Source organism: Poecilia mexicana, unplaced genomic scaffold, assembly GCF_051168715.1.
Source record: "Poecilia mexicana isolate PSO_F unplaced genomic scaffold, ASM5116871v1 scaffold_16, whole genome shotgun sequence".
NCBI classification, from domain to species: domain Eukaryota; kingdom Metazoa; phylum Chordata; class Actinopteri; order Cyprinodontiformes; family Poeciliidae; genus Poecilia; species Poecilia mexicana.
The window spans coordinates 18191972-18217931 of NW_028263385.1; the positions used below are offsets into that span (position 1 = coordinate 18191972).

General features: G+C 39.2%; 3 protein-coding genes across 3 annotated transcripts in view; 2 read left to right on the forward strand and 1 right to left on the reverse strand.

Annotated features, from left to right (window-relative positions):
- Positions 1 to 11734, forward strand: part of chn2 (chimerin 2) — a 39354-nt gene extending 27620 nt beyond the window's left edge. The window contains exons 7-13 of the mRNA XM_014994420.2: positions 2866 to 2949; positions 4867 to 4951; positions 7181 to 7354; positions 8417 to 8494; positions 8705 to 8842; positions 8934 to 9039; positions 10065 to 11734. Of these exons, the coding sequence (XP_014849906.2) occupies positions 2866 to 2949; positions 4867 to 4951; positions 7181 to 7354; positions 8417 to 8494; positions 8705 to 8842; positions 8934 to 9039; positions 10065 to 10236 (837 nt within the window). The 3' untranslated portion in view covers positions 10237 to 11734. The remainder of the gene's footprint in view (positions 1 to 2865; positions 2950 to 4866; positions 4952 to 7180; positions 7355 to 8416; positions 8495 to 8704; positions 8843 to 8933; positions 9040 to 10064) is intronic.
- A 1771-nt stretch (positions 11735 to 13505) lies between these two features.
- On the reverse strand, positions 13506 to 16243 carry fkbp14 (FKBP prolyl isomerase 14). The gene is made up of 4 exons (XM_014994421.2): positions 15910 to 16243; positions 15543 to 15694; positions 14410 to 14537; positions 13506 to 14323 (listed from the first exon to the last, which is right to left on the reverse strand). The coding sequence occupies exons 1-4, from the start codon at positions 16104 to 16106 to the stop codon at positions 14165 to 14167; spliced, it is 636 nt and encodes a 211-aa protein (XP_014849907.1). The 5' UTR covers positions 16107 to 16243; the 3' UTR covers positions 13506 to 14164.
- A 1216-nt stretch (positions 16244 to 17459) lies between these two features.
- Positions 17460 to 25237, forward strand: plekha8 (pleckstrin homology domain containing A8). The gene is made up of 13 exons (XM_014994422.2): positions 17460 to 17614; positions 18032 to 18148; positions 18233 to 18388; positions 18763 to 18884; positions 19120 to 19278; positions 19404 to 19444; positions 19689 to 19807; positions 20179 to 20509; positions 21108 to 21193; positions 22106 to 22164; positions 22466 to 22667; positions 22786 to 22847; positions 23976 to 25237. The coding sequence occupies exons 1-13, from the start codon at positions 17575 to 17577 to the stop codon at positions 24171 to 24173; spliced, it is 1692 nt and encodes a 563-aa protein (XP_014849908.2). The 5' UTR covers positions 17460 to 17574; the 3' UTR covers positions 24174 to 25237.
- Positions 25238 to 25960: the final 723 nt, after the last annotated feature.

Sequence of the window (25960 nt, forward strand, 5' to 3'; positions counted from 1 at the left end):
AGAAAACAACCAAATTTCCACAGTCCTTGATGATATGGGGCTGCATGTCAGGCAAAGGCACTGGGGAGATGACTGTGGTTAATTCTTCTATCAATGCACAAGTTTACATTGACATTTTGGACAGTTTTCTCATCCCTTCAATTGAACAGATGTTTGGAGATGATGAAATGATTTTCCAAGATGACAATGCATCGTGCCATAGGGCAAAAACAGTGAAGGCATTCCTTGAAGAAAGACACATTCAGTCGATGTCATGGCCTGCAAATAGTCCAGATCTCAACCCAATAGAAAACCTGTGGTGGAGATTGAAAAAAATGTTCCACAAGAAGGCTCCAACCTGCAAAGCTGATCTGGCAACTGCTATCAAAGAGAGTAGGCACCAAATACTGTTTGTCCCTCATCAAGTCCATGCCTCAGAGACTAAAAGCTGTTATAAAAGCCAAAGATGGTGCAACTAAATACTAGTGATGTATTTTGAATGGTCTTTTGTTTATGTGTTTTTCATGATTCCATACTTTTTTCCTCAGAATTGAGTGATTCCATATTTATTTCCCTGTGTTTGGTCAATAAAAGTATCATTCACTGACTTCCACAATGTTTTCTCTTCATTTCTTTGAGTGTTCCTGAAAGCCAACAAGTTGCACTTTGGAATGACCTTAATATTGTGTCATGTTTTTGATCCGAGTTTGTTTTACAGCATGAAATGTCTGAATGACTACTCATCCAACACTGGTGATTCCATACTTTTTGCCAGGGGTTGTAGTGTAGGTGAAGCAAGTGGACAATAGTGGAAAATGCTTAAAGTAACGTATGTAAAGAGTGCAGCAAAGTATTTTTAAAGTTTAAACTCTGTTTTTTAAAACTAGGTGGGTGGGTTGAAAGCCAGATGGTATTTGGGTAAAAAATGGAGTAAAAATAATTGTGTTTTTTTAATTGAAAGTGATTCAAATATTTTGGACTAAGAAGACAGTTGGGAGATTGGGTGATGGTTATTATTAATACTGGACTGACTAATGCATCTTTTGGTAATTTAAGACAAAATTGCTAAATTAAAAACATGATCAATCTCTGTGCTTAATCCATCAGTTTCTATTTCATTATGGTTGTTTTCAAATGTTTTGCATTAAAATCCCTCTAAACTTCAGATGGATCAAACTGAGCTTCTAGTCACCATTTTATTACGAGACCTTTCCATAGATGAAGGCAATTACATAGCTGACATATTAAACTGTGTTCACATCCTACGTTAGCGATTTGCATGGCAAGCATCTCTAAACCAAATGTCTCCATGGGTTTTTCCACAGAATGTAGATTCATATCTCAACTGTGACATTTCCAAATGACTGCCAACTTTCTCAAATCCAAGTGTGACAGAATTTGAAAGCTCAAACGGATAAGACAGTCACTTTGCTGTGTATTGTTCACTTTTTCATTAATCTCTCTCTCTCTCTTTCTTTCTGCCTACATGTCTTGACAAGTCAGAAATTACGGTTTCCTTTTAAATAGCTTCTTGTGTCTCAGTGCTCAGCTTAAATACCTCGCTGACACTTGAGTCATCTTCACTCAGTATCAGCACACACAATGAGGAGTGTTGTTATTGCAACCTAGTAATTCTTACTTATCCTGTGTTCACTAAAAAGCTTCCACCAAAAAAATTCCTTTGTGCATTTTTATTTTAATTAGGGAAAACCTCCCTTAGAGGACGTGTATTTGTGGTGCTTTCTGTGTGTGTTTCGAATTTACATAGACAACAGCAGCAACCCCCTCCCCCCGCACTGGAGAGAAAAAAAAAAAACAAAACTCCATGCCTGGAGACGTGCAAATAATCTTCCAATTGGGCTTTTCCTCAGATTTGGGTACTACTGGATTATTCCTTGTGCAAGGATTATGGCTGTAATCCCTTTTCCAATCTGAGTTAATTGTATGGAAGTGTAGACTGTGTCAGGCTGCAGACCATGACAGGCAGGAGCAATCTGCAGTCAGTCTGTGAGATCCTGTCTGGACGGCAGCGTGGGGAATTCCACCAGGAGACGGACATAGCTGGAGGTCAAGATCTGTTTTTGTTACAAGGACCCGGCTTTGAAAAAACTGGTGTCTGTCTTCGAGCAACCAAAGTGACCCATTTAGAAGCGACCCCGTGCTGACTGAGAACCCCATGCGGATGGAGTCCTAACTCCAGCGAAGTGAGGTGGCGTGTGGCCGGAAGGGGAAAGAGCTCTGTCCTAAAAAGCGGGGGGGTGAGGGGCGGAGGTTGGGTCTGAACTGTTGATCCTTCTTTAGAGAACTGTTGAGCTGTGCGAAGCGATCCCGACAGCACCTCACTCTCGACATCTCTTATCCATCCCGGCGGACGCTGTTCCCTCTCCTTTCTCTCTCCCCTTTCTGGGCGTGTGAATGCGAGCCATTGTCTGAGGCACGCTCCTGCCCTTAGGCCGCCCACTTCCAATCCTGTTCCTCCTGCTCGTCTTGCTCTCCGCTGCCACTGGGCTCAGACCAGATGCAGAGTCAGCTCCGGTGCTAACCGTCATCAGTAGCTCTTCCTGTTCAGAGCAGAGTGGGGTGTACTTTGTATCCGTGTGCTGGGCTGTCGCCAGCAGCATCTGCTGCACAGCACTCACACACACACCCCCACCCCCTCTTCCAGAGCTCCCCTAAGAAGACTTGGACAGTCTCCTGGACCCAGTGCAGTCAAGCATGGAGGCTGAAGCAAGCAGAGGGGGCTTAGAAGGGGAGCTGATTGCTCGCATGGCTAAAAGACAGGAGAGGAAGCGTCAAGAGCTGCTGGCGTTGGCTCTGGGAGTCAAGATTGGGTGCAAGGGAAATCTGCTGTGGAAGCCTATTAAACTGCTGGCCTCCTGTCCACAGATCTCCTCACCTGTGGTGCGACGGAGTGCCTTGAAAGACACGCCTGAGAAGCTGAGCTCCTATGAAAAGATCCACAACTTCAAGGTAAGCAGCAATTTTTGTGAGAGGAAACAAAATGACTTTTTTTTTATCTGCTTCATAATAGTTATTTATAATTTTAAATTCTGATAGTTAACTTTTTTTTTACTATATAAATAACAAAGACTTTTCAACATTTAAAAATTTTGGTGAAGAAATCCTGTGGATACGTAGGACATACGACTTTTAAAACCTGTTAAAATAGGTTTTTGTGATTAAGCTGTTTTTATGTTTAATGTGAATATATCTGGTACAATTCAACTGACAATCCTGGAAGAAATTGTGTAATAATGTTGTTTTTACATGTTTATTCAGTGTCTTTATCATCGGTTTATAAGCATGCCACATCTTAACCTTGATAATGTCGGTTCATTTTACCTTGCAAAAGTCCTCAAATTGTCAAATTGCGAGGACATTTCTTTGTGCACAGACGCTTTGAAGTGACCCAGTATTATAGATTCAGTACACTACTCTGGCCATGGCTTTTCCAAAACATCACTTTTCCTCTGATGATGTCATCCTGTAGCTGATTTGGATGTATGATCAGACCATCAGCGGTGCTGAAAAAAATAGCTTTCAACAAACATAAGAAGGTTTGGAGTCAAAACTCACTGGTGTTTTGACCCAGCAGTTCACTAAAAACAAAGTCCTTTTGAAGAAGTATCCCTCATCCAGCATCATGCTGCCACCACCATGTTTATCAGTGGGTATGGTGTTTGTAGTCTCTCTGCAAAAAAAACGACTCCAGCTAAAGAAAGCGTAATCATTCATAACGCTAATGATTTAGGGTTTTGAAACTCTTTCTGAGACAGATGAAGTTTATTTCAGATCCATCAAATTTTACTGATAGTAGCAAGTTTGAAATCAAGACGACTTGATGGCAAATGTTTTATATTTCAACAAACTTTTAGTTTAAAGGAACAAAGTTATCTTACCCTGTTTATTTTAATTTTTATATTATTTGTTGGATATATGTCACATTAAATATGAACGTTAGAAATTATTTGTCATGGTCTTGGTTTTTTTTAATCTTATACCGGTTTGTGTACACGTCTGGGATCCGCTGTGTATGTTTTTGCTGGATGTTTTTGCTGGATTTTTGCCTGTCCTGTCACAGACTCCAGAATGTATCTGCAGCCATTTTCATGAGAACCCAACCAGCTGACACTCATATGCACAGAGGGGAACTAATGGATGCACTACACTACAACCCATTAACAGCAGAAAACTTTGATTAATGTTGATTTAAAAGCTTTTAGAGGCGTTTTTGGTTCATAGTTCCGATTTGCTGACAACATATGGAGAGTGTTGAAGTGCTGCACGTTTCTTTTTTTTTTCTGTCAAGACAATAACAGGATACTTTGCCTTTGGTGCTTTAACATTTTAGGCATTACTTTCTTTGGTTTCACTTACTGGCAGTTTATAATGACTGCCACCTTTTTGTTCACTTCTCCTTTGAAGTGATCTTCCACCCACCTGCCACATGCTTTTTGCACCTCTGCACTCCTTAGGTCACCGACACCTATTCAATGTGCGTGTGTAGGTGTGCATGTGGGGCTGCCTGTGGCTCCTTTCATGATCTTATCTGTGATCTAAGTGTGCAGGGAGGGTGTACATCTGTTATTTTGACTTTTGGGCCTGCCCCTGCGCTTGCCTACATGCATCCAATTGCCCAGCAGCAGATGCCAGACGCATTGTAATAAATCCTTTAATCTGCCCCGTGTACACACACACACACACACACACACACACACACACACACACACACACACACACACACACACACACACACACACACACATGCTCCCATTCAGTGAGGGGTTCCATCCGGTGTGGTTTTGGGTTGACAGTCTACCATGTCAGAGAGGAAGGCCCCCAGTTTAAACTGGTCACTGAGTAACATAATGAAATTTCTGACCACAGGTACACACCTTCCGTGGGCCACACTGGTGCGAGTACTGTGCCAACTTCATGTGGGGCCTCATTGCCCAGGGTGTCCGTTGCTCAGGTAAATATATTCTGCAGCATTCAAGCTGCGTAACGTTGAGACACGTGAATGTGGGATTACTGATTGTTTTATCTGTAGGAAACACTGGCCTCTCTTGGATGTGTCATTTATAATTTTTAATAGCTTTTCGTAGCCTTTTTTGCATAGTTTCTTTTATGATGCACCTGTCTGAACAAAACTGATTCTTTTGGGGCAATTCAACATTCTCTCTTTTAGGACTATAATGGGAATATCATTGAACATTTAAAATATATTTTTTCTAGCTGTCCAGAGATAAGTGGTATTTACTTACTTGCTGCTCAGCAGAGAAGAAACTGGCAAAACAGTTTTACTCCTAAAAGAGACAAAATTATTAGTTCACATTCATAAACTGTCTTTAGATAAAACAACAACCTCAGCGCGTCTTCTGTAGACATTATAGAGCCTTACATTAACATTTTGATATTATTGCTAAGATTTCCACATTCTGCCTGTTGGACATACAGGAAGTCAAAAGAACAAAACAGATCAACTCTGTACTCCATATTGCACTCATTTTCTGTTTTGTCTTCCTCCCTGTTGCAGCCTGATTGTTTGTTAGATGAGTTTAAAAAGTAGTTTTCATTTTGAGCACTTCTTACATTTCTATGCTTTATCTGACTTTATTTTAAACACATCACTGATAAAGATTAGTAACTTTGAGCATTTTCCTTCAGCAGCGACTTCAGCACTGAAGAGAGTTGCTCTTATTAGTTCTGCTACTCGTGATATTTGCTCTTATTTAGACTTGGTCATTATTTCTCTGACTCTAGCCCTCTCTTTAACTTACTCACTAGAAAAAGAAAGCAAATTATTGTTAGACATTGTTGCCCATTATAATAAAGATCACTGAGTAACTCAGTCTTGAAAGAACCAGTATTAGTAGCATTTAAACAACACGGTAAAAAGCAACAAAAAGAGATTCAGTGAACATTTAGTGGGATTTAAAGTGTTCATCTAAATCAACAAAGAAAACTGACATGTGCAAGGACAGAAATGGTGACTGTGAACCAGATTTAATACTTTTTACGATAATATTTTGTTTTTACACAGCATAGCTACTCCTGTGCAACTTTTCCATTTCAGCATCTTTTTTTTTTTAATGATGCATAACTTGTTTTTGATTTCTCTGTTGAAATTCTGAATTTATAATGTTTATGTTCTTTCTACCATATTAAATTGTGATATTTTCCACAAACTGAACTGTATGTATGATTTGTCAGGAAGCTTGGAAAAAAAAAAAAAAAAAAAGAAAATGCCTTATCATGATATTCAGCCTCAAACTTGTATCTCTTCATAAAGCATAGTGTGTTCTGATGCCACTGATACACAGAAATCACAGAATATATGTGTACTAGGTCACTTTTGCTACATTGTTGCCCTGTGATTTCCATGAAGATAACGAGGAAACCGTTTTTGACGCATCTGTTAAAGGTTAAAAAAGCTACTAAGGCTTGCAAGCTTTCAATTTCTCAACTAGCAAAAAAAGAAAAAAAATGCAGGTTTCTCATCTTATTTTAAATATAGTGGCAGAACCAAGTGATTGGTTTTATATTGGAGATAATGGATTGTCAGAGGTCATGGGATTTCTTCATTGCCAGGACACTATTTTTAAACTACACTGGTGGCCTTGGTTGCCCTCTACCCAACAGATCGTTTGTTGTTGCAATACTTTCCACGCTGATAAGCCTGAAGCAAACACGAGCATCATCAGACACCTCATGTGTGGTGGGAAACTGGAGAAACTTCTTTCTTCTCTCTCACACTCTGACCAGCCTTTATTTTTTGTTTCTTTTCTCCTCCCTCAGTCTTTCTGCGGTTAGAAATCCAGCAGGGACCCATCTGAGACTTCTTGTGACGAGCGATTTTAGGCGAACACCCATCTTTTACCTTCTGTAACTCGAGCAGCCGTGGCTCTCTCGCTCTCAGCTGTCTAAAAGGCTCAATGTGACTAAAACTACAACAAGAACACCCCCGCCATGCTGTTATATCCGCTATTATCTACCTTTGGCGCAGCATACTGGGACAGCTTAGCTGCAGCTGCGATGTCTGACAGCGCAGTTTATCACTGGCTCTGGGAAAGCTTTTCAAACTGCTGTCTTTAAGCTCAGTGCAAAGATTGTGCTATCTGCTAGAGGCTTATCTCTGTCTCTCTCTCTCTCCCTCCTTCTCTTTGCGTTTCTCTCGTTTTTTTTTTCTCTCCTCTGCTAGATTGTGGCCTGAATGTACACAAACAGTGCTCCAAACTGGTTCCCAGTGACTGCCAGCCGGACCTGCGCAGGATTAAGAAAGTGTACAGCTGTGATCTCACCACCCTTGTCAAAGCTCACAACACCACAAGACCCATGGTGGTGGATATGTGCATTCGAGAGATCGAACTCAGAGGTATGTGCCAAGACAACTCTTAAAAACCCTATGAGCCGTGATCCAGAACTTATTTGACCACCATTTAAAAATGCTGTTATTTATCCTCTTTGTAAAAATTTACTTTACATTAAGCTGCTTTTAGCATGTGTACATATCTTTCTTAACTGTCCTTTAATAGCTGAACTTCTAAAATCTAGAGGCTCTCCGGTGTCTCTAGAAGTGACTCTAAGATATTAAAATGTTGACCAGATGTTTCTGTTTCAGCTCTTGGCACATATTTTCTTCTTTTTTCCAAAAGTACTTGTCAAATCAAACTTCAGCCTTTTTTTTTTTATTTTCTCATATCATTGAGATGATATTAAACTGCCAACAATAAATGTTGACTGTAAATAAATTTGGTACATCTCAGAATATGTTTGCTTCTCATGTAACATTGAGAAGTAATCATGTTGCACATCTAATTTAAAATAATTTTGGTCATTTCTAAGGATGAAGTTTTATTCTTGGATGTAAATATTCCCTTTTTTGTGCTTTCCTCACACCGTATTTTGAGATTAAGTCATATCTGCTATGGCTGCTGTCATTAAAGATGAATTGTCCAGGTGCTGCTATGGCACAGCTGTAAGCACTCTTTTGCAGTGGATCCATGTACAATAAAGAATATAGTAGGAGGTTTTGCAGTGGGATGCTTCAGAGATTTCTGATCATCTTTGGCCTTACGTCACCACCAGGTTTATAAGATTAACTGAATAAGTGCTAAAAACTAAAGGTATTAACGTTTTTGCAGTTGTAATCACCTTCACTCTATGCTAGGGATCTCTTTCATTCATGTTTTTCAAGAAGTGAACTTGAAAAAAGGGTCTGTTTAGTCTGCCATTTTGTTTGAAATCCAAATTGTACATATTTTATCTTTCTGTCTACTCTGTTATTTTGTCGATTATTTTTTTTATTTATTTTTTCTCCAAAAAGCACTAAAAAAATGTAAATGTACTTACTTGAAATAAAAATAAACCCCAATGATCCTTGTGTTGCAACGATATTTTCTGACACTGAGATCCATCTATAAATCGTCTCTTGCAGGTATGAAATCTGAGGGTCTGTACAGAGTGTCTGGTTTCTCGGAGCACATTGAGGACGTTCGACTCGCTTTTGACCGAGGTTTGTTGCTCGTGAATGTCTTTGCCTCGGGAACTGTAATATTTTATGTCTCGGGGTTTTCACTTTAAAATAAGAGGCGTGTTCAGCGGCAGTTCTGCACAAAGTAACGCTTTCTGGTATTGCGCGGTTTAAACAAGAACATTCACTTTTCGTTTGTCCCAAATTCAGCCTTTGATCCCCCTGCATGCACTGTTTGCCTCTTGACAACAGATGGTGAGAAGGCGGATATCAGTGCCAGTGCCTATGCAGACATCAACATAATTGCTGGTGCTTTGAAGCTCTACTTGAGAGACCTTCCCATTCCAGTCATTACATTTGACTTGTACTCCAAATTTATTCAAGCTGCAAGTAAGAGATCCTCTCCGTGGTATTTCCATGCCGTTACTGTGCCGGTGTTGCCTGACGGCGCTTTGATATACTTATCGTTTGGCTCCTGCAGAACTTCCAAATGCCGAATCCAGACTGGAGGCGATACATGAAGGATTGCTGCAGCTTCCCCCGGCGCACTATGAAACCTTACGTTACCTGATGGCTCACCTCAAAAGGTTAGCTCGTGTATTAAAACAGTTACATCTGTAATCACTGCAACGCCACAATTTGCCTGAGAGACATTTCCCGCTGTAAGCTTAACTTGTATACACACATTTTATTTACATACATCTTGCTTTTGCATTGCATGCTGTTTGTCAAAATTATGCTTGTTCACATTTAGAGGTTAGCGATGGTATGTGCAGTTGAGCTCAAAAAGGTCCTAAAAGGTTGTTTTTTTTTGTGAACAAAGAAATTGCTGTCTGATTGGAAACGCCACATCATCGATCCCCCATGAGATAATATAATAAGAATACAATTTTATTTAAAAAAAATATATATTTTATTTTTATTACAATTTTAACAAATGATTGCCATGCCATTGCCATACAGCCATACCTTTCTGAATGTAACATCATCCTGATGTTTAGCTCCCTTCACAGATTATCGACCACAATATACTTGCTTTGCTGTTCCACTTGAAATAGTTCATATTTCTGTTGGCTCACTATTTATTCCCCACATTAGCTGTGTGCTTTGGGTCACCGTCACGCTAAAACAGAGCCTGTTTTAGCGAAGCCTGAGCTGTGAGCAATCCACAATGCACAGCTGCTTTTTAGCCAAAGGTTTCCTCATACCAGCTGCAGAGAGCTGCTGTGTTTACTTGCTGAGCTGCTAAAAAAAGAAAAAGAAAAAATCAATCCTGTTCCCAATTAATCTGGTTAAGTAGGATGCTTTAGAGCAGCACAAACACTTTTGAATTAGGTATAGAATTTAAAATATTCTCACTGACTCTCTATTTGCAATGGGTACAAATAATTTTGGAGGTAAAAGATATGGCCTTTTTGCTGCTTTATGCATGGTAATTTGTCTATGGTTCATTGAAAAATATGTATTAAAAAAACATGTTACTCAAATTGAAAGTCTACTTGTATGGTAATGGTATTGGAAATGCTGAAAAGACGCCAGTCTGAGGAGAATCAACCCCGAAATGAAACCTTTCAACACTAAAATCTCTCTGTCGTTTTGATGCATCTTCCAGGGTAACAACATTCGAAAAGTACAACCTAATGAACGCAGAGAACCTGGGGATTGTCTTCGGCCCGACTCTCATGCAGCCTCCGGAGCAGAACGCTTTGACAACCCTGAACGACATGAGGCAGCAGAAACTGGTGGTGCAGCTCATGATTGAACATGAAGATGTCTTATTTTGAGGAACTGGAGGCGATGAACAATTATTTATTCTGTCAAAGAGGAAAGTCAAGCCAACTGTATTTAAGTGATACTCTGAAATGTTTGCGAACAAACCGCATATGAAACACTTTGTATTTTTATTTTCTTTTAATTTTATTTGCATGATGGATTTAGTTGATTTTGTTGTTCCCGTAAGTTTGGGGTTTGCAAACTCAGCTAAGAGCACCATTTTTTTTTTTTTTTTACGAGGCAACATAGTTATGTATTTTCAATTTTTTTTTTTTTTTTTTTTTTTACGTTATTTGTTCCCTCTGTTTATAACTTAAAGGCTGTTGCTACCTGGTGTAGATCAGTCAGGATGAAAGCACCATGTGATATACAGCACCCTCCACACTTATTGCCCAGAACTCCTTTTAAAGACGTCTTAAAATAAACGAATCTCTCTATTAAGACTTAACTATTCTTCCCAGAACCACCAGAACCACATTTATTGGCTCCCCTGATTTCTACATTCTTCACAACAGCTCTTCCTCTTCCTTAAGAGTCGGTTTCTTTCTCTGCCTCACTGTGACGAGACTTGGATCCACATCCAGCCTTTTATGTCTCGGTTTCAGAAATGATTAGGTGACATTTATTTTATAGTAACAGTTTGGGGTAGTAAAATAGATGGCAGACTTGGCTGAGTAAGTCTACTCAAATTAAAGGTAGGATTTTTCAAAGCAAAGTTATTTTGAGGCTCATTAACATCTTTACCAAGGGTGGAGGTGAAGGGTACAGAGGATGCTGTAGGACTAGTGTGGGTCCAAATTGAAGGAGGCCTGGTGCTGTTTAATCTGAACCTTGCAGGTCAGCCAAATTTATGCTCACCTGCATTTTTGTGGGAACACTGGAATGATACGATGTAGATAGTCAGACTTAACTCGTGTACTTAAAGACAAAAACAAAACAAAACAAAAAAACAAGACATTCATAAAGCACTTTTTTTTTTTTTTTGCATCAAGTGTAAAGATTTATTTTGTAAAGATGTTTGTGCTCCATAGTTTATATATACAAGTTCTTGGAAATGCTTGTTGATGTACCTGCAGAAGGGTCAAAACAGAAATGACAAATCAGAAGAAGTCCGACGGTTTCAGGATCCATCATTTGTGCGGATTGGATGACATTGTGTCTCTTTGAAGGGTGCGGCATGTGTGCCAAACTCCTATGTTCACATTTTGGTTGGTAGTGTTGCAAAGTTTGAGTGTGCAGACTATTACTGGGGATTTCTTCGAGTAAAGTAGTGTTTTTTTTATTATTTCTTTTTATTTTAAGCCAGTAACATTGCTCGACGATGACCACAACAACCACCACAGTAGGGCCCAAAGCGGCCCCCGTGCCAAGCATGTTCCTTTATCACTTGGTTTAATGTGATTGTTGAATCCTTTCTACAGATCCATTTTATCAAAATGTATTTTTGTGACAGTTGCAATTCAAATGTAATTTATGAAATGATGTTTTATTAAAGAATATAAAACCTGAGTTCGAAGTAGACTGACGAGTTGAAGATGTGTTTCAACTAGATTTCAACTCCTGTGGGATATTTTTTTTAGGACCATGAACAAAATCCAGTGTGTTTGCCATTTTTTTTTAACTTCCTGCTTTATTTTCCCACTGATCCAGCTCTACCTGCACGCATGTGGTGAGAAGGGTTGAATTTTCCCAGAAGTCAAATAAACTGTAGGAACGAGGAAAAGGAGGAATAAAAATAAACAGTAGTGCTCTTTGTGAGGGAGGTGCAGCACAGACACATCTTGCCCTGCTAGTTAAAGGCACCTCTCTATCTGAACGCTGAGACTGAGTGTTGCCCATGCACGTCAGCTGTCATCGGGGATTTTTTTTTGTTTTTTTTTAGATCTGTAGTATTGCAAAAACAAAAAAAAGATATGTCATTTCCTCATATCTCTATATTTAACTTAATGAGTAGAAAAAAACCAGCCTACATGAAAATAGGGAAGTCATTTTTCTAAATGCAGAAGTTGGTATTTTCTTGCTTAAGAAATAAGTTGATAGCTGAATCACCATTGTGGCTTTAAAATAGATTGCGCCCTCTCTCTCCTCCATTGCATCATGCCCCAACTCCTCGAGTTGGTTTGTATTTGCAAAATCAGATTTCTTATTCAGCTGTATCCAGCTAATGATCAGCCAAAGCCTTCCATGTTTAAAATAATCTGGGTAAAAAGAAAAAAGAGGACGACTGGAGCGACGCTGTTAGCAGCACCATGCTTCAATGGCTCCTTTGATCCGAGAAACAAAACAGTCTGCTTCTTGTTGCTGGGTTTACTAGTCCCCTGACTGAGCCTCGAGCCGTAAGTCACATTTACTCCACATGTTAAGCTCCCTCTGCTTAGTGGCCATGTTATTTACACTCTGCAGTTGCTTTGGAGCCACAACGAGAGCTGCCGCGAGCTTGGGGTCAGGAGCAAGCCTGTGAACCACTTTGATAATGATATGCCATCATTCAATACATAATTAGAAGGCAATGGATACAAAGGCATTTCAATATGAAATGAAACTCAGGTATATCCATTACATATACAGCGATGCATTTTATATTTTCGTTCAATTTGTTGATTGACTTGCAGCTAATGAAAACCCCAAAAATTCAGTTTTCTGAAAATGATATCACATTAAAAGCAATTTAAAAAGATTTTATTTTAAACAGAAAAACAGTATATGCACTAATACATGGTCAAGGATCCTTTTGCATGAATTATCACCTCAGTGCAGCATGACATGCAGGCGGTCAGCACTGCAGCAAGTCACAAACAATAATCAGAGCCGGGAGGAGTGTCTTTGAGCAGTCAATTGTGCTAGTGTATGTGCTGCTAAATGCGTTACAAGTGGAAAACAACTTAATGCTACAGGAACATTGTTTATGCAGTGTGATCGGTGGAACTAGGCTGAGCGTCTTTGGCAGGTCCTGTCATTGTGACCCAGCTGTAGTGTAGCAGAGAGGAAGGTGAAAGAGTGAAAGCAAGACCCTCCTTCAGGTTTTGATTGGTTGTTCCTGATCAGGCGGTGTATTTATTGAGATGACAGCATGTGCGTGGGGAGAAGACAGAGGAGCCATATCTTTTCAAAGATTATCTACTTCATATTATACTGCCATCACATATGGATAGTTCTAACAAATATATAAAAGTTGCATACCTCTGTTTTCATGAACCTCAAGCAGGTTGGATCCTGTGCCTTTCCGCTACACCTCCAGGCTCTGGTGCCATGTTCATAAAGATGTAGGCGCATCAGTCGATAAATGTCGAAAGTCTTTATTTTGCAAGCGGTTCAAATATGCATTTTGTGGTAGTTTAAATCGAAATGCATCAAAGGAACACATGAGAAAACATAATCTTTAACATGGAGATTGAAACCAAATAAAATTTCAAACGTCTTCAACTCCCAGCACTCCAACATGCATAATATATGGTTCCGATAACAAGTGATGCTTTACGTGACTTTACTCTCAATTTGATGAAAACATATATAGGTCAGTCAGCTACTGTGGGGGAGCATGGATTGTGCATTTTTTACTGTTGGGGAGGATTTAAAAAGATGAAAGCAATTTGTAAGCATAAAAGGCAAGAGTGCCCTCTAGTGGCAGATATGCGTGGAAGAGACCAGTTATCCTGCATCATTACAGACTGGGACAAGTTACTAAAAAATCATTGAAAAAAGTAGTTTATCTCATAAAAAATTGTTTAATCATCTTAAAGCAACAAGAACGATGACACTTATATATGTGTGTCCAAGGGGAAATAAGTTATGAAATGTACAAATGAATATAAAACATAAAACTTCTAGGTAAAAACATGAAACAAAACATCTGACAATAATGGTCAAATGTAGTTTTAAAATTATGAAAGTTTCAAAGATGATCTACAAAAAAAATAAACTAAAAGTTGAATCCATGATTCAGAGTTCATCATGTATGGAGGTGAATTCCCTCACTGATATAAAGCCGTCTTTGTCCTCATCCTCATTTTTGAAGATGTCCTCAACCATCACTTCATGATGTGTGTCATTGGGCGAGTAACCGTGTTTCTCAAATTCCTTCTTCAAGAAATGCTTCACCTGAAAATACGAAAAGAAATTAGAAGATAGTTTCCCAACAACGTCGTTTGGTCTCGACAAAGAAAGGGACAGTCAAAAAGGCACACCTCCTGCCTGGAGAGTTTCCAGTCGTCGTTGAGATCCATGTCCCGGAAAGTCTCGTGGGACCTGGGACCGTTCTGGATCTCCATGAGCTCGATGTCAAATATCAGGGTGCTGCTCGGAGGAATTTTACCTGTAAACAAACAAGGTTTTTGCTCAGGCAGAAACATCTACTCCTTTAATTTTTCATATATTGTAACAGTACAGCCAAACACCTCCATGTGTTTTATTGTAATTTGATGCGACAAACTATATACTATCTATCTTTCCATCAAGCACTTTGAATTGCCTTGTTGCTGAAAATGTGCTGATAAATGAAACTACCTTAGCTTACCTTCTGACCAGCTAACCTACTTCTATTGAAGAAAAGCATGATGATGCTACCACCTACGGAAAGGTTTGTTCAGAGTGTTAATGCAGTTCTACCAAACAAAGTGTTTTACATGTAAACCAAAAGTATAATATAGATCCTCCAATGCCTTTCTCTCTACAATGGCTTTCTTGGTGCCTCGTAAGTCTACAGCTAATGCTTGTCCTGTCAAAAGCTTTATCCACCTGTGCAGTGGATTGCCGCATGTCTTCCAGAGTTGCAGTGGACTTCATGGCAGCTTCTATGAACACCTGGTTGTTTGCCTGTTTAGGCCTGTTTAGGCAGGTGTCTTGTTAGGTTTGCAGCTGTGCCATACTCTGTTTCAGGTGATACATTAGATAGTACTGCATGAGATGTAAAAAGTTTCAGATATTGTTTCGTAACCTAACCCTCAGTCTCCATGCCGTTTGTTCGCCAATGAATGTTCTCTAATAAACCCTCTGAGTCCCTTGCAGAAAAGCAGGAACTATACTGAGATTAGGTTACGCAGAGATGATTTATTAGCTAAGCGACTTCTGAAGGCAGCTGGTTGCACTGGATTTTAACGGGTAGAAATGTAAATACAGATGCCCACAACATTTTTCTGAGTTACAACTAGAAAAACAATGGCAGATCACCTATCATTTTCTTGCCACTTCCAAATTATATACCTTTGTGTCTGTCAAATACCAATAAAACACACTGGGTATTAGTTTGGAAGACGGTTATGAATATCTTTTCAAGAAGATGTGTATAATGATTTTTTTTTTTGCACTGAATCTGTAATACCTTGACCTTCCTTTCCGTATGCCAGTGATGGAGGGACAGTCAGCTTCCTGCGCTCTCCAGCACACATATTCTGCAGACCCTTGTCCCAACCTTTAAGCACCTCTCGGATCCCAAGAGTGAACCAGACTGGATTTGTGTCCCCATGTTTGCGGCTGCCAAGGTTCAAATGATCAACAAGAGTTTAAGGTCAAGAACACAGAAACTTGATAACAGCTGAATAAATCTCTGCGTTTTCAATAGACTGTGGCATATTATTTCCATGAATCTGTACATCTGAATAGCTAATCAGATTTCACAAATCTGAGTAATTTCATCTGAACCTAGTGCAGTAATACAGCAGGAAATACCGAATATTAGCATCTTTTACCTGGAATGGAACATAGTGCCATTGCTCTCCAGGAATCCCTCGTAATGAACAAGAAGCATGTCTCCATACTTTGATTTTCGGTGACACATGAAAGGTTTGTGTATCACCTCAATTTTCACATCGGCTTCTGGGAGTTTTCCTCCAGTTACAAAAACAAACAGTGATGGCAATAAGGAACAAAGAGTAAACAGCATCATGTTTGAAGACAATTGTTAAAGCTTTCGCAAAATATACACAAATAGGCTAGAGGAAAACTTTAAATTAAAAAGCTTTAACTGCTAAAATCCCTTACGTGGCAGCCAAACTTCTGCAGAAGGGTGCGCATCATTTGTCAGCTGGCGAGGCAATTGCTCCTCTGGGTGAATGTGGTCGGTACGCCATTGAAACGGTGCATGAGGTGGGGTAAAGACGGTGCAAATTCATCCCTAAAAACTATTTTTGAGTTCTAAACATTTTAAACTGGATTTACACATACATTAAGTCCACTCTCATTTATTCTTTTTATTAAATAAAGCATTTGAAAATATAAGAAATATAATTTATCAGTCATTTTGCACATGTATTGTGCAAAATGCACAGTGACAGTTTTTTTTTTTACATGGGGTATAAAATGCCCAAGGTGGAATGCATGAGAAAGTAAACACATGCACCGGATAAAAAAAAAAAAAAAAGAGTTGTACCCTGAACACATTTTCAGTTGCTTTTGTTCATATCAAGTCTTCAAGAAGTTGGCTTCCCCAGTTTCCCTGAGGGTAGTGAGATTAGATTACATGGTTTCTGCCCTGCCTTTTTTTCTGGCAGAATCACCCAGGATATTCATGCAACAATCGCCACTGACCATAGAGTATTTAGCTGATCAGTGTTTTTAAATTTCTCTCATTTTCTTTGAATACATTTATTGTAATTGTTTGACTGAATTCTCAATAAAGTGTTTTAGGGATAGACAAAGAGAAGACAATTTGCTGATAATTTTACTAAGAATTAAGTTTTAAATTGCATGTAACATTTCAGAAGTCAAGGACTGGATGTTTTGGTTAGCATGGTCATCATTAATTTATCCGTCAAAGAAATATATTCAAAATAATTCAAATTTAAAATAATCAAAGAAAACATACATTTCTAAAACTGAGTTATATAGTGTTCTTGTTTTGGGCCATAGAAGACTGCTTGGTTTGTACAGTACGTTGTCAAGCTAGAGGTATCAATAGTTGTTCAGGTGCCGACAAAAAAATGTTAGCAGGTCGCTTTTGGTCAATTTATGCTGGTGTACACGTTAACTCCTCCTTCGCCGCCAAGTTATCACTTCTACCCGAGTTTTTCACCGGCTGACTGTTACGCAACGTAGCCACAGTTTGGCTGTCAGCCCCCTTTCACTACTATTGGTTGAAAATTTATAGCCCCGCCTATTGGTAGTTTCCTCTGTTTCCATTGGTGATGTTAAACGCCAATCTTTACGATCCACGCATTACATGGCAGCGTCTTTCATGATTGGTTAGACTTGTATTCACGAAGACGTTTACGTACTATTGTTGACGTAGTTTAAATGGAAACCCAAGGACATGGCTCCGCAATTCACATTCTGGGCCCAATGGAGTCGCTGCAATCAGCTGTGCCACACATCTTGTCATAAACAAGTAATGAACGGTAAAAAGACGTTATTAAACAATGGAAGGTATGCTGTATAAGTGGACCAATTACATCAGCGGTGAGTTCATGTTATATTTAGGACATGTTTTTAAACTTAGAGCTTGTTTGAAGGCAGCTAGCGGCACAGCACGTCAGAAGCTCACTTGAATTGAGTTTGAGATCGACAAGCTAACGTTAGCTACATTCATCGTTTAAATTTCGGACTTTATTAGTCGGTGTTAAAATGATTATTGTTACTACCTTGCCACGTGAGCTGTTCACCGAGTTTTTCTTGTTTTATAAACATTTAAATAGTAGCAAAGCAAGTTGGACTACTTTCCACCCCATCTGTCATTCTAATCTGATTTGGCAACTGATTAGTTGTTGCTAACTCAACGTAAATAACTCCAAGCAAATTGATCAAGCCCTGTAGCATTTTGTTATGCTTACATTCACATGACATGAATAAAACAGGAACTGTTGTGTCTGTTTTTAGGCTGGCAGCCTCGCTGGTTTGTTCTCGACGGAGGAACTTTGTCGTACTACGACTCTCAAGAAGATGCGTGGAAAGGTTGCAAAGGCAGCATTAAGATTTCAGTTTGTGAAATCCAAGGTCAACGAAGCTCGCTTTTCCCCTCCACATTGCAGCTGCTGATTTAGTTGTAGTACTAAATGTTGTTCTCGATGCATGTTTCAGTTCATTCCTCCGACCCCACACGTCTTGACCTGATCATACCAGGAGAGCAGTACTTTTACCTGAGAGCCATCAACGCAGCGGAGAGGCAGAAATGGCTGGTGGCTCTGGGCACAGCCAAAGCCTGCCTCACCGACAACAGAACCAAGAGGGAAAAAGGTGTGGAAGCACAAACAGATACAAGATGCAATACAGAATGATTATGTTTTTTGTGGCCAGGAGCATTTTAAAAAATCCAAATCTGTTTGTCGTAAAAGCAAGGGATTTTCAGGATCCTTTCTAAAGCTTTGTGGGAGTCTTTGCTTCTTGGAAGCAAAAAAAAAAAAAAAAAAAAAAAATATATATATATATATATATATATATATATGTATATGAAGAAGAACCATTCCTTTAACTCATAACAGATTGTGAAGAGTTCTTGTTTGTATTTCACTGTGGCAGGTAAACAGAATTCATACACGCTGAGAAACTCCAACGTGAAAACTCCCTTTTTGAAACACTGTTTCTTTCTTCTACTTTTTCCACTGCAACAGAGCTTCAGGAGAACACGGAGGCATTAAGAACAAAGATGTCAGAGCTCAGGTTGTACTGTGACCTTCTTCTGCAGCAAGTCAACAAAATCAAGGAGAATGATGAGCTGGGAGAAGCAGTGGAGGTAATGTTTGGTTGAGCCGACGAAATTAGAGAAGCCGTCAGTTCGTGTGAAACGGCTGTAGCGCACACTTCAGCTGCAATTAATCGAGCCTCTGTGCTCTCTCACTCACTTATCAGGGAAACAAGGAGTACATGTTATCACAAGTACTTATGTGTGTATATTTTGCGTCACCAAACAGCGCCGCGGTATCACCGCGGGCTTTGTGCTAACGTTGTTGACTTGTCTGTTGTTTCAGGCTGGAATAGACACTGGAACCATGGTGAAGTCAACATGCACCACATTCCTTAAAACTCTGGAGGAGTGCATGCAGATAGCAAACCGTACTTTTACGACAGATTTAGGAACGCACAGTCCGCCAGGAACTCCTCCAGTCGCGGCGATTAAACCCCAGAAGGTACGTTTCCCTTTTAGACTCTCCAGTTTACCAGTTCAACCTGATACTGGTACAATAATAACAATCCTATCCTGTTTTCGAGACCTGGAGTTATTTTAAACTCTGTACTTTGTTTCCCCCAACAGATTAAACATGCCAATCATTTAAATCTAAACCTTGGAGAAAAGTAGGTTTTTTTTTTTGTTTGTTTTGTTGCTTTTATGTAATTTTGCTCTCTCTTTTTTTCGTCTAATGAGTCACATTGGACCGTTAAAAAAGTCAGTCTAAATCTGATCTTTATGTTTTAGGTTGCTTATTAACAAGCAATTTTTATTTCTAGTTCCTGTTAACTAAGATTATGATTTTGCAAAAAAAAAAAAAAAAAGTTTTCCAGATGTTTTCTAAATACCATATCTTGTTGTGCATTCTAGGTGGAAAGATTTGACCGAACCCTCTGGAGGAGTAAGTTCACATGGCAACCAGAGCCTCGACTCCGGAGCCGAAGGACCAGATGAGCCAGACAGAGGAGATCATCCTCCTCCCCCATCAGGTCAGTCAGGTTTCCTATCTACTTCACACCCACAGAGGTTTCCTGATATGAAAATCTTCTTTGCATTCCACAGATGTTTCCTTTTCACATACAGGGTCTTTGTATGTTAATAAGAGGAAGGAAATTATTGGAAGCACTTCTTTTGTTTGTTTGTTTGTTTCCAAGCTATTTTAAGAATTAGCCTGGAAAATGTTAAAGCTTTTACAAGAAAAGCTTTGCTATAACTAAGCTATAGGTAAAATGTGAAATTGAGTCACATCTCAGTTGGCTTTACAAGTATGCACTGTTGTCACAATACAGTAAAATGTTAAGAGTAATGAACTTCTTCCAATAACATCCCATTTGCATGTATCCTGTTTTGTGCGACGCAGACTTTGAGTCGTCAGTCGTTCATAGCAAGCAAGTCCTTCCTGTTGCACACATTACCCAGGAGGCCGCTGAGATTGAGCACTACAACCAGCCATCAGGAGGAGAGTCTGAGAAAATATGTGATCAAGAGGAACGTGATCAAGAACTGCGCAAAGTGGACCAGAGCGAAAAGCACGACGGCGAAATAGGAGAAAAGAGCAGCGTCGCGCTCGAGTGCCAGCGGGAAGCCGTTTTTGACCAAGAAGAGAGCCAAGATCAATTCAAGACCCCGAGCGAGTCGTCGGAGTCGGACACAGAGCAGGTGGACACTTTCTTCAACACAATGAGTCACAGGTACGAAAACGTCGCTCAGGAAAGTCCCGTCTCTCAGGAGTCTCAGGGTACAGCATGAGCGTACTGAGGGATCGTCTCTCGTTCCTGTTCCACAAGTATTAGAACCAAACAACATAAGCTATTTAGCTACTGAACTTAATTAATCTGCACATAGTTTCTTTTAATATGCTTCAATTAGGTAGTATTAGATAGTATAAATAAAGTTATAATTAAGTATTTTATTATTGCAGTCTCTCTTTATCACACGATAGAGAGGCTCTCCTCTCATTTCTGGGTTTTGAAGAGTTTATTTTTTCTGTCTGAAAATACGTAACATATTATGCTCTCTGTTAATCGCTAGATTAAGAGAGAGCTGGTACTAGTGTGTTTATTATCTCTTCTGTCAATTAAAAAAAAAATCAAAATATGTTTATTTGTAGCCAAAGAAGCTAAGTGGTCCTCAGGTTTTGCCAGACTTTATTCCGTGTCGTGTTTCTTTGTGGATGTTTGTACCTTCTTTACTTTTTCTGTCCTGAGTTGAGTAAATAAAAATAGAAAACTTGCATTTAATATATTGTCCTCTTTGAATCTTTTTTTTTTTTTCATTTTTGTTTTCTAGATTTAGTGATATGAGACTGGATGACGACAATGGTATTCCTTCACAAGAGTTTTTGGACTCATGCTATGCAATAGTGCCCGTATTAGGTAGGATGGTCACTTACAGTCGCTTCTCATGTTGCTCTCCCTCCTGCTCCTTTTTGACATTTTACCCATCTGCATTTTTTTTTGGTCACTTTCATAAGAAAATACTTCTTCTCCCATTCTGCTCTTGTTACGTCTGCATGCCACTTGTCTCAGATTCATTCTCTGCTTCCATGCCTCTCATTCATTTCGGCTGTAATCAAACTTGAGTTACGATGTCTTCATTTGTCGCCACATGTGATAGTTTATTATAATTTTGGAAGCATACAGCAAGTAATCTGTCTGTATGCAAATAAGTACATATGCTTTCTGCTCGGCAACAAAGCAGAAGGCAAATTCAAGCTTTTAAATTCAACTTTTATTCTGAATCATCCTCCAAATTAACTGGGAGAAGTTCTGTGCACAGATGTTTTAAAGTGGACAACAAGACAGGAAAGTCTCTATGGAGTCCGGTCCATTTGCCATCATCTTAATAAATCCATGTGCTGAGTGAGCCTCATAACTCACAACAATATATCTTTGTTCGCACAATGTAGGGAGAACTTATTCATATTATTCAAACTCCACTTGAGTCTGAATGTAATTATGTATTGCAAGCAGCCACCTCAGTTCTCACTGCAATCTTTATATGCTCTTTGATTATTTGGAGATGAGGAAAAAAGTAAGAAGACTGTGTAGTAAAAATTATCTTAAAACTTCTTATCTTAAGTTAAAAATGATCTTATCTTTTTTTTTTTTTTTTTAAAGTCTGAATTATCTTTTTTTTTAAGTCTGTCATATTATAAACTTCTACCTCCTTCATTGGAAACTTGCGATCAGTTTTATTCTTTTTGATTAACTCATGCTAACTCAGTGCACCATAAAAGTGAAACTTCAGAAGCAACAGTGATGCTATTCTGGACTCTCTCTTCTCAGACAAACTGGGCTCCACCGTTTTTGCACCTGTTAAAATGGATTTTGTTGGAAATATAAAGGTAAGTTCATGTTCAGTTTTAAATGTAAAATATTGTTTTACGCCAACTTGCCACGGTTTAGATTTGCTGTTTTAAATTTTGGTGTAAATGTCGATTGGATCTTAATGTGCTTTTTAAATATTGCGACAGTATAATTCAGTGAATAAACGTGTGATCTGGCAACAAAAAAAAAAAAATAATAATTTTAATGTTTAATAAATGTACTGTTTCTTCACTTTTTAATAAGTTAAATCATTGAATTAGAATAGACTACATTGGTTTCAGATGTGAGGCAGCATAACCTTTCCACTGATCTCTGCAGAAAATTCAGCAGAAGCTGATGTCCGACCCCGACAGCTTCCCCACCCTACAGTCCATTGTTTTGCACGAGGTGCAGACGAGCGTTGCCCAGGTGCGCAACTCTGCGACCGAGGCTCTGCTGTGGCTCCGACGAGGCCTCAAGTTCCTCAAGGAGTTTCTGTCGGAGATCAACGCAGGAGAAAAAGACATCCAGGCAGCGCTGAGTGAGTGGTGCATAAATCTACAAAGGTCTTCAAATATGTAGAACTGCATCTGTGTTTGCTGTTAGTTTTATGGTGTTCTTTAATTTCTGATTTTTGATTTTATTATTATTTCTCCTAGACAATGCTTATGGGAAAACTCTAAGGCAGTACCATGGATGGGTGGTGCGAGGTGTTTTTGCTGTAAGTATTTCTTGCACACGGAGGGTTCCCACTCCGAAAAAGTATCAAGTAGTGACTGAGGTTTCTGGATCAGCGACGCTAAGAAAGTAGAGAGTAGAAAATGTTTATATATTTCTTTCTTTTACTTTTTGCTCTATCCTATTATCTGAAAGTTCTACATGTCTGTCCATTGTCCATCATCTACCCATCTGCTTTGCCATCGTCCATTTATCCTTTCATTTTTTTATGATTTATTTGGCTGTCCGTCCCTCTGTCAAGATTATCCATCTGTCCCATTATTTGTTTCCGTCTGTCAGTCCATCCATTTTTGTCCTCTGTCTGGATCTCTTCATCCATCTGTCTTTCATCCTTCTCTTTGTTGTCATGGAGAAAAAAAAAACTTTTACAAGAGTTTAGATAAGAACAAGGAGGAAATTTATTAAGACCTTGTAAGGCAAAAATAGACATGCAGAGTCAAAGGAGCCCGTCATGTTTTCTCTATCTGACAGTGGATTCTGGCTGCTTTTTCTAGGTTCTAGTCAGTAGATCTTGTGACAACATGACCATATGTCCATCCACCCATTTTCCACAAATAGATCCATGTGTCTGTCCATCCATACATCACTGTCTATCCATCTGTCAATTTGCCAATTCTTCTCTTTGTTTACTCCTTGACTACCATTCATCTCTTTACCCTGCTTTCTTGTCCACCCATCTTTCCATTATCAGTAATTTTATCTGTTTGTTGGTAAGATAATCTCTCTAGTATTCTTTTGTTCATTAACTAGTTTTCCATCCATCCATCCATCCATCCATCCATCCATCCATCCATCCATCCATCCATCCATCCATCCATCCATCCATCCATCCATCCATCCATCCATCCATCCATCCATCCATCCATCCATCCATCCATCCATCCATCCATCCATCCATCCATCCATCCATCTTTTCATCTTTTCATCTTTTCCTCCCTGCAAAATTGTTTAGAAGGAACTGCAAACTTGGAAGAGTTCTTTTGTACAGTGAAATGTACTGAAACTCTGTGCACACGTCAACAACACTCCCCTCCACCCCGTTTCAAAAAGGTTCCCCGTCTTAAAGTGTGACACCTAACCGCTTTTTTTAAATTTTTTTTATCCTCAACAGCTGGCTCTACGAGCCGCCCCGACCTATCAGAGTTTCACCGCCGCCTTGGTGTCGAGACAAGGGGATGAGCAGAGGAGCGACTTTACCAGCAGCATGCACAGGGACCTGGGAGTGTACCTCCCGGCCATGGAGAAGCAGCTGGCCATTCTGGACAAGCTTTATGAAGAATACAGCCTGGAGTCTGATGAGGTGGTGTGAAACCTGAAGGACAGAGTGTCGGACGTCCAGGGGCGACGGAGCCTCGCTGATGTTCAGAGCGGCGACGGACTGCTTGAAAGGAAAGGTGCCAGACAGTGCCGTTGGCGCACGTCATGGCAACCGGAGGTCATCCGGTGGTTTGCAAAGTTCACCGCAGTACAGTTTGAAGAGATTATTTTAAGCCTACAAAGGGTTTGTACAAGCAAAAAGTAACAACTGAAGAAATTGACACTCCTGGTCTGTTTTAAGACACCAGTGACGCTGAAAGAAAGGCTTTCAGTTACACAGACTCCAGCCATATTTGTACAAGGTGCCATTTGTTCCTGATTTTTTATTTTTCTATTTTTTTGTGTTGTGGCATTTCACCATTAGCCGGATTTTAAGGTGTATAAACTCCACTGTATTTATTTATTTTATGTTTTTTCAAAAACGTCCCTGGAAGTTGTCTTTTACTACCCTTTAATGTCACAAAAGTTTTATTTGGCTTCATGAAGTGGAGAGATGCCATGTAATAGCACAAAGCACTTGTGGCAAAATAAACAGTCATAGTGTCACATCACCCATTATAGGTCTCCAGTATTTGATAGTACTTTGCAGGACTGACTCTTTTTTTTTTTCTCTGTTTCTTACAATGGCTGTGAACATATTTTGTATAATTTTATTAATTAAATTATTTCCCTAAAACAAAAATTTTATGATGCATTAGTTTTGTTTTACATCTCATTTTGAGCCACAGTGTTAAGAGCTTAAAGGGACCAAAAAGGAGAAACATAAACCTCTGCTGCCTATTCAATGACGAAACACAAGAATGAAATGTTAGTGAGATAACTTCTGTTTATGCTGAAACAAGCCTGTTCATTCAGTGCATCTGACGTGTTCATGGTGTAATAAATCCAATTTGACGTGTCTCTGAATTGTGTACATCCTCTGGATGAATACTGGATCCATGGCGCATGTTTAATGAGGGCATGTTTGATATATTAAAGCAACACCGGTGCCATTTTGGACTGAAGGTGAGCCAAATGCTTGAATTTTGCCAAATAAATTAAGAGTTACTAAAGTGACCATTTTTTTTGTTTGTTTTTTTGGCTTTGTGTCTATTGAAATTTTAGCAGTAATTCAATTTTTCTCTTCTCTCACCTCATTTTGGACGCGTGCATTACTTTGTGATGTCAGTTCTCGTGCATTTGTTCAAATGCTGACTAATGATAGGAGTGTCGTGTGACGCTGGCTTTAAGGTTTGCCTCAGGTTGAGTCATGGTAAAACAGAAGATGGCGTGGTGGGTTGGTTTCTGAAGCCAATACTATAAAATTCATAATTTCTTTGTAGAAGTTGTGCATATTTTTCAGTTGCACATAATTGTCACGATAGTAATGGGCTCTTGTATTACTCCATGGTTATGTACTGTTCTAATACAATCTCAAAGATTTTTCCATGAGCAAATATAAGACTCAGAATTTTCTTTTACCTAATAAATGATTGAGGAGCTTTAATTCTGCAGCAGCCTTCTGCTTAGAAGTTGATTAACTTTTTATCCACTTCTAAGCATATGTAAGGGATTTAATGGATGGAATTATTTAATTTCCGTTCGGGATCAATAAAGTATATTTGAATTTGAATTTGAAATGTCTGACCCTCCACCGAACTTTATAGCAAACTGGAGGTGCTCTGACACATTGAGTTTGACACCAGACCAATTTTGAGTGTTATCAAAAAGCTCACTTTGGTCTCTGGTTTTTGAATGTCCTGTAGATCCCTTAAGTTTCTCTCAAAATATTGATCTACA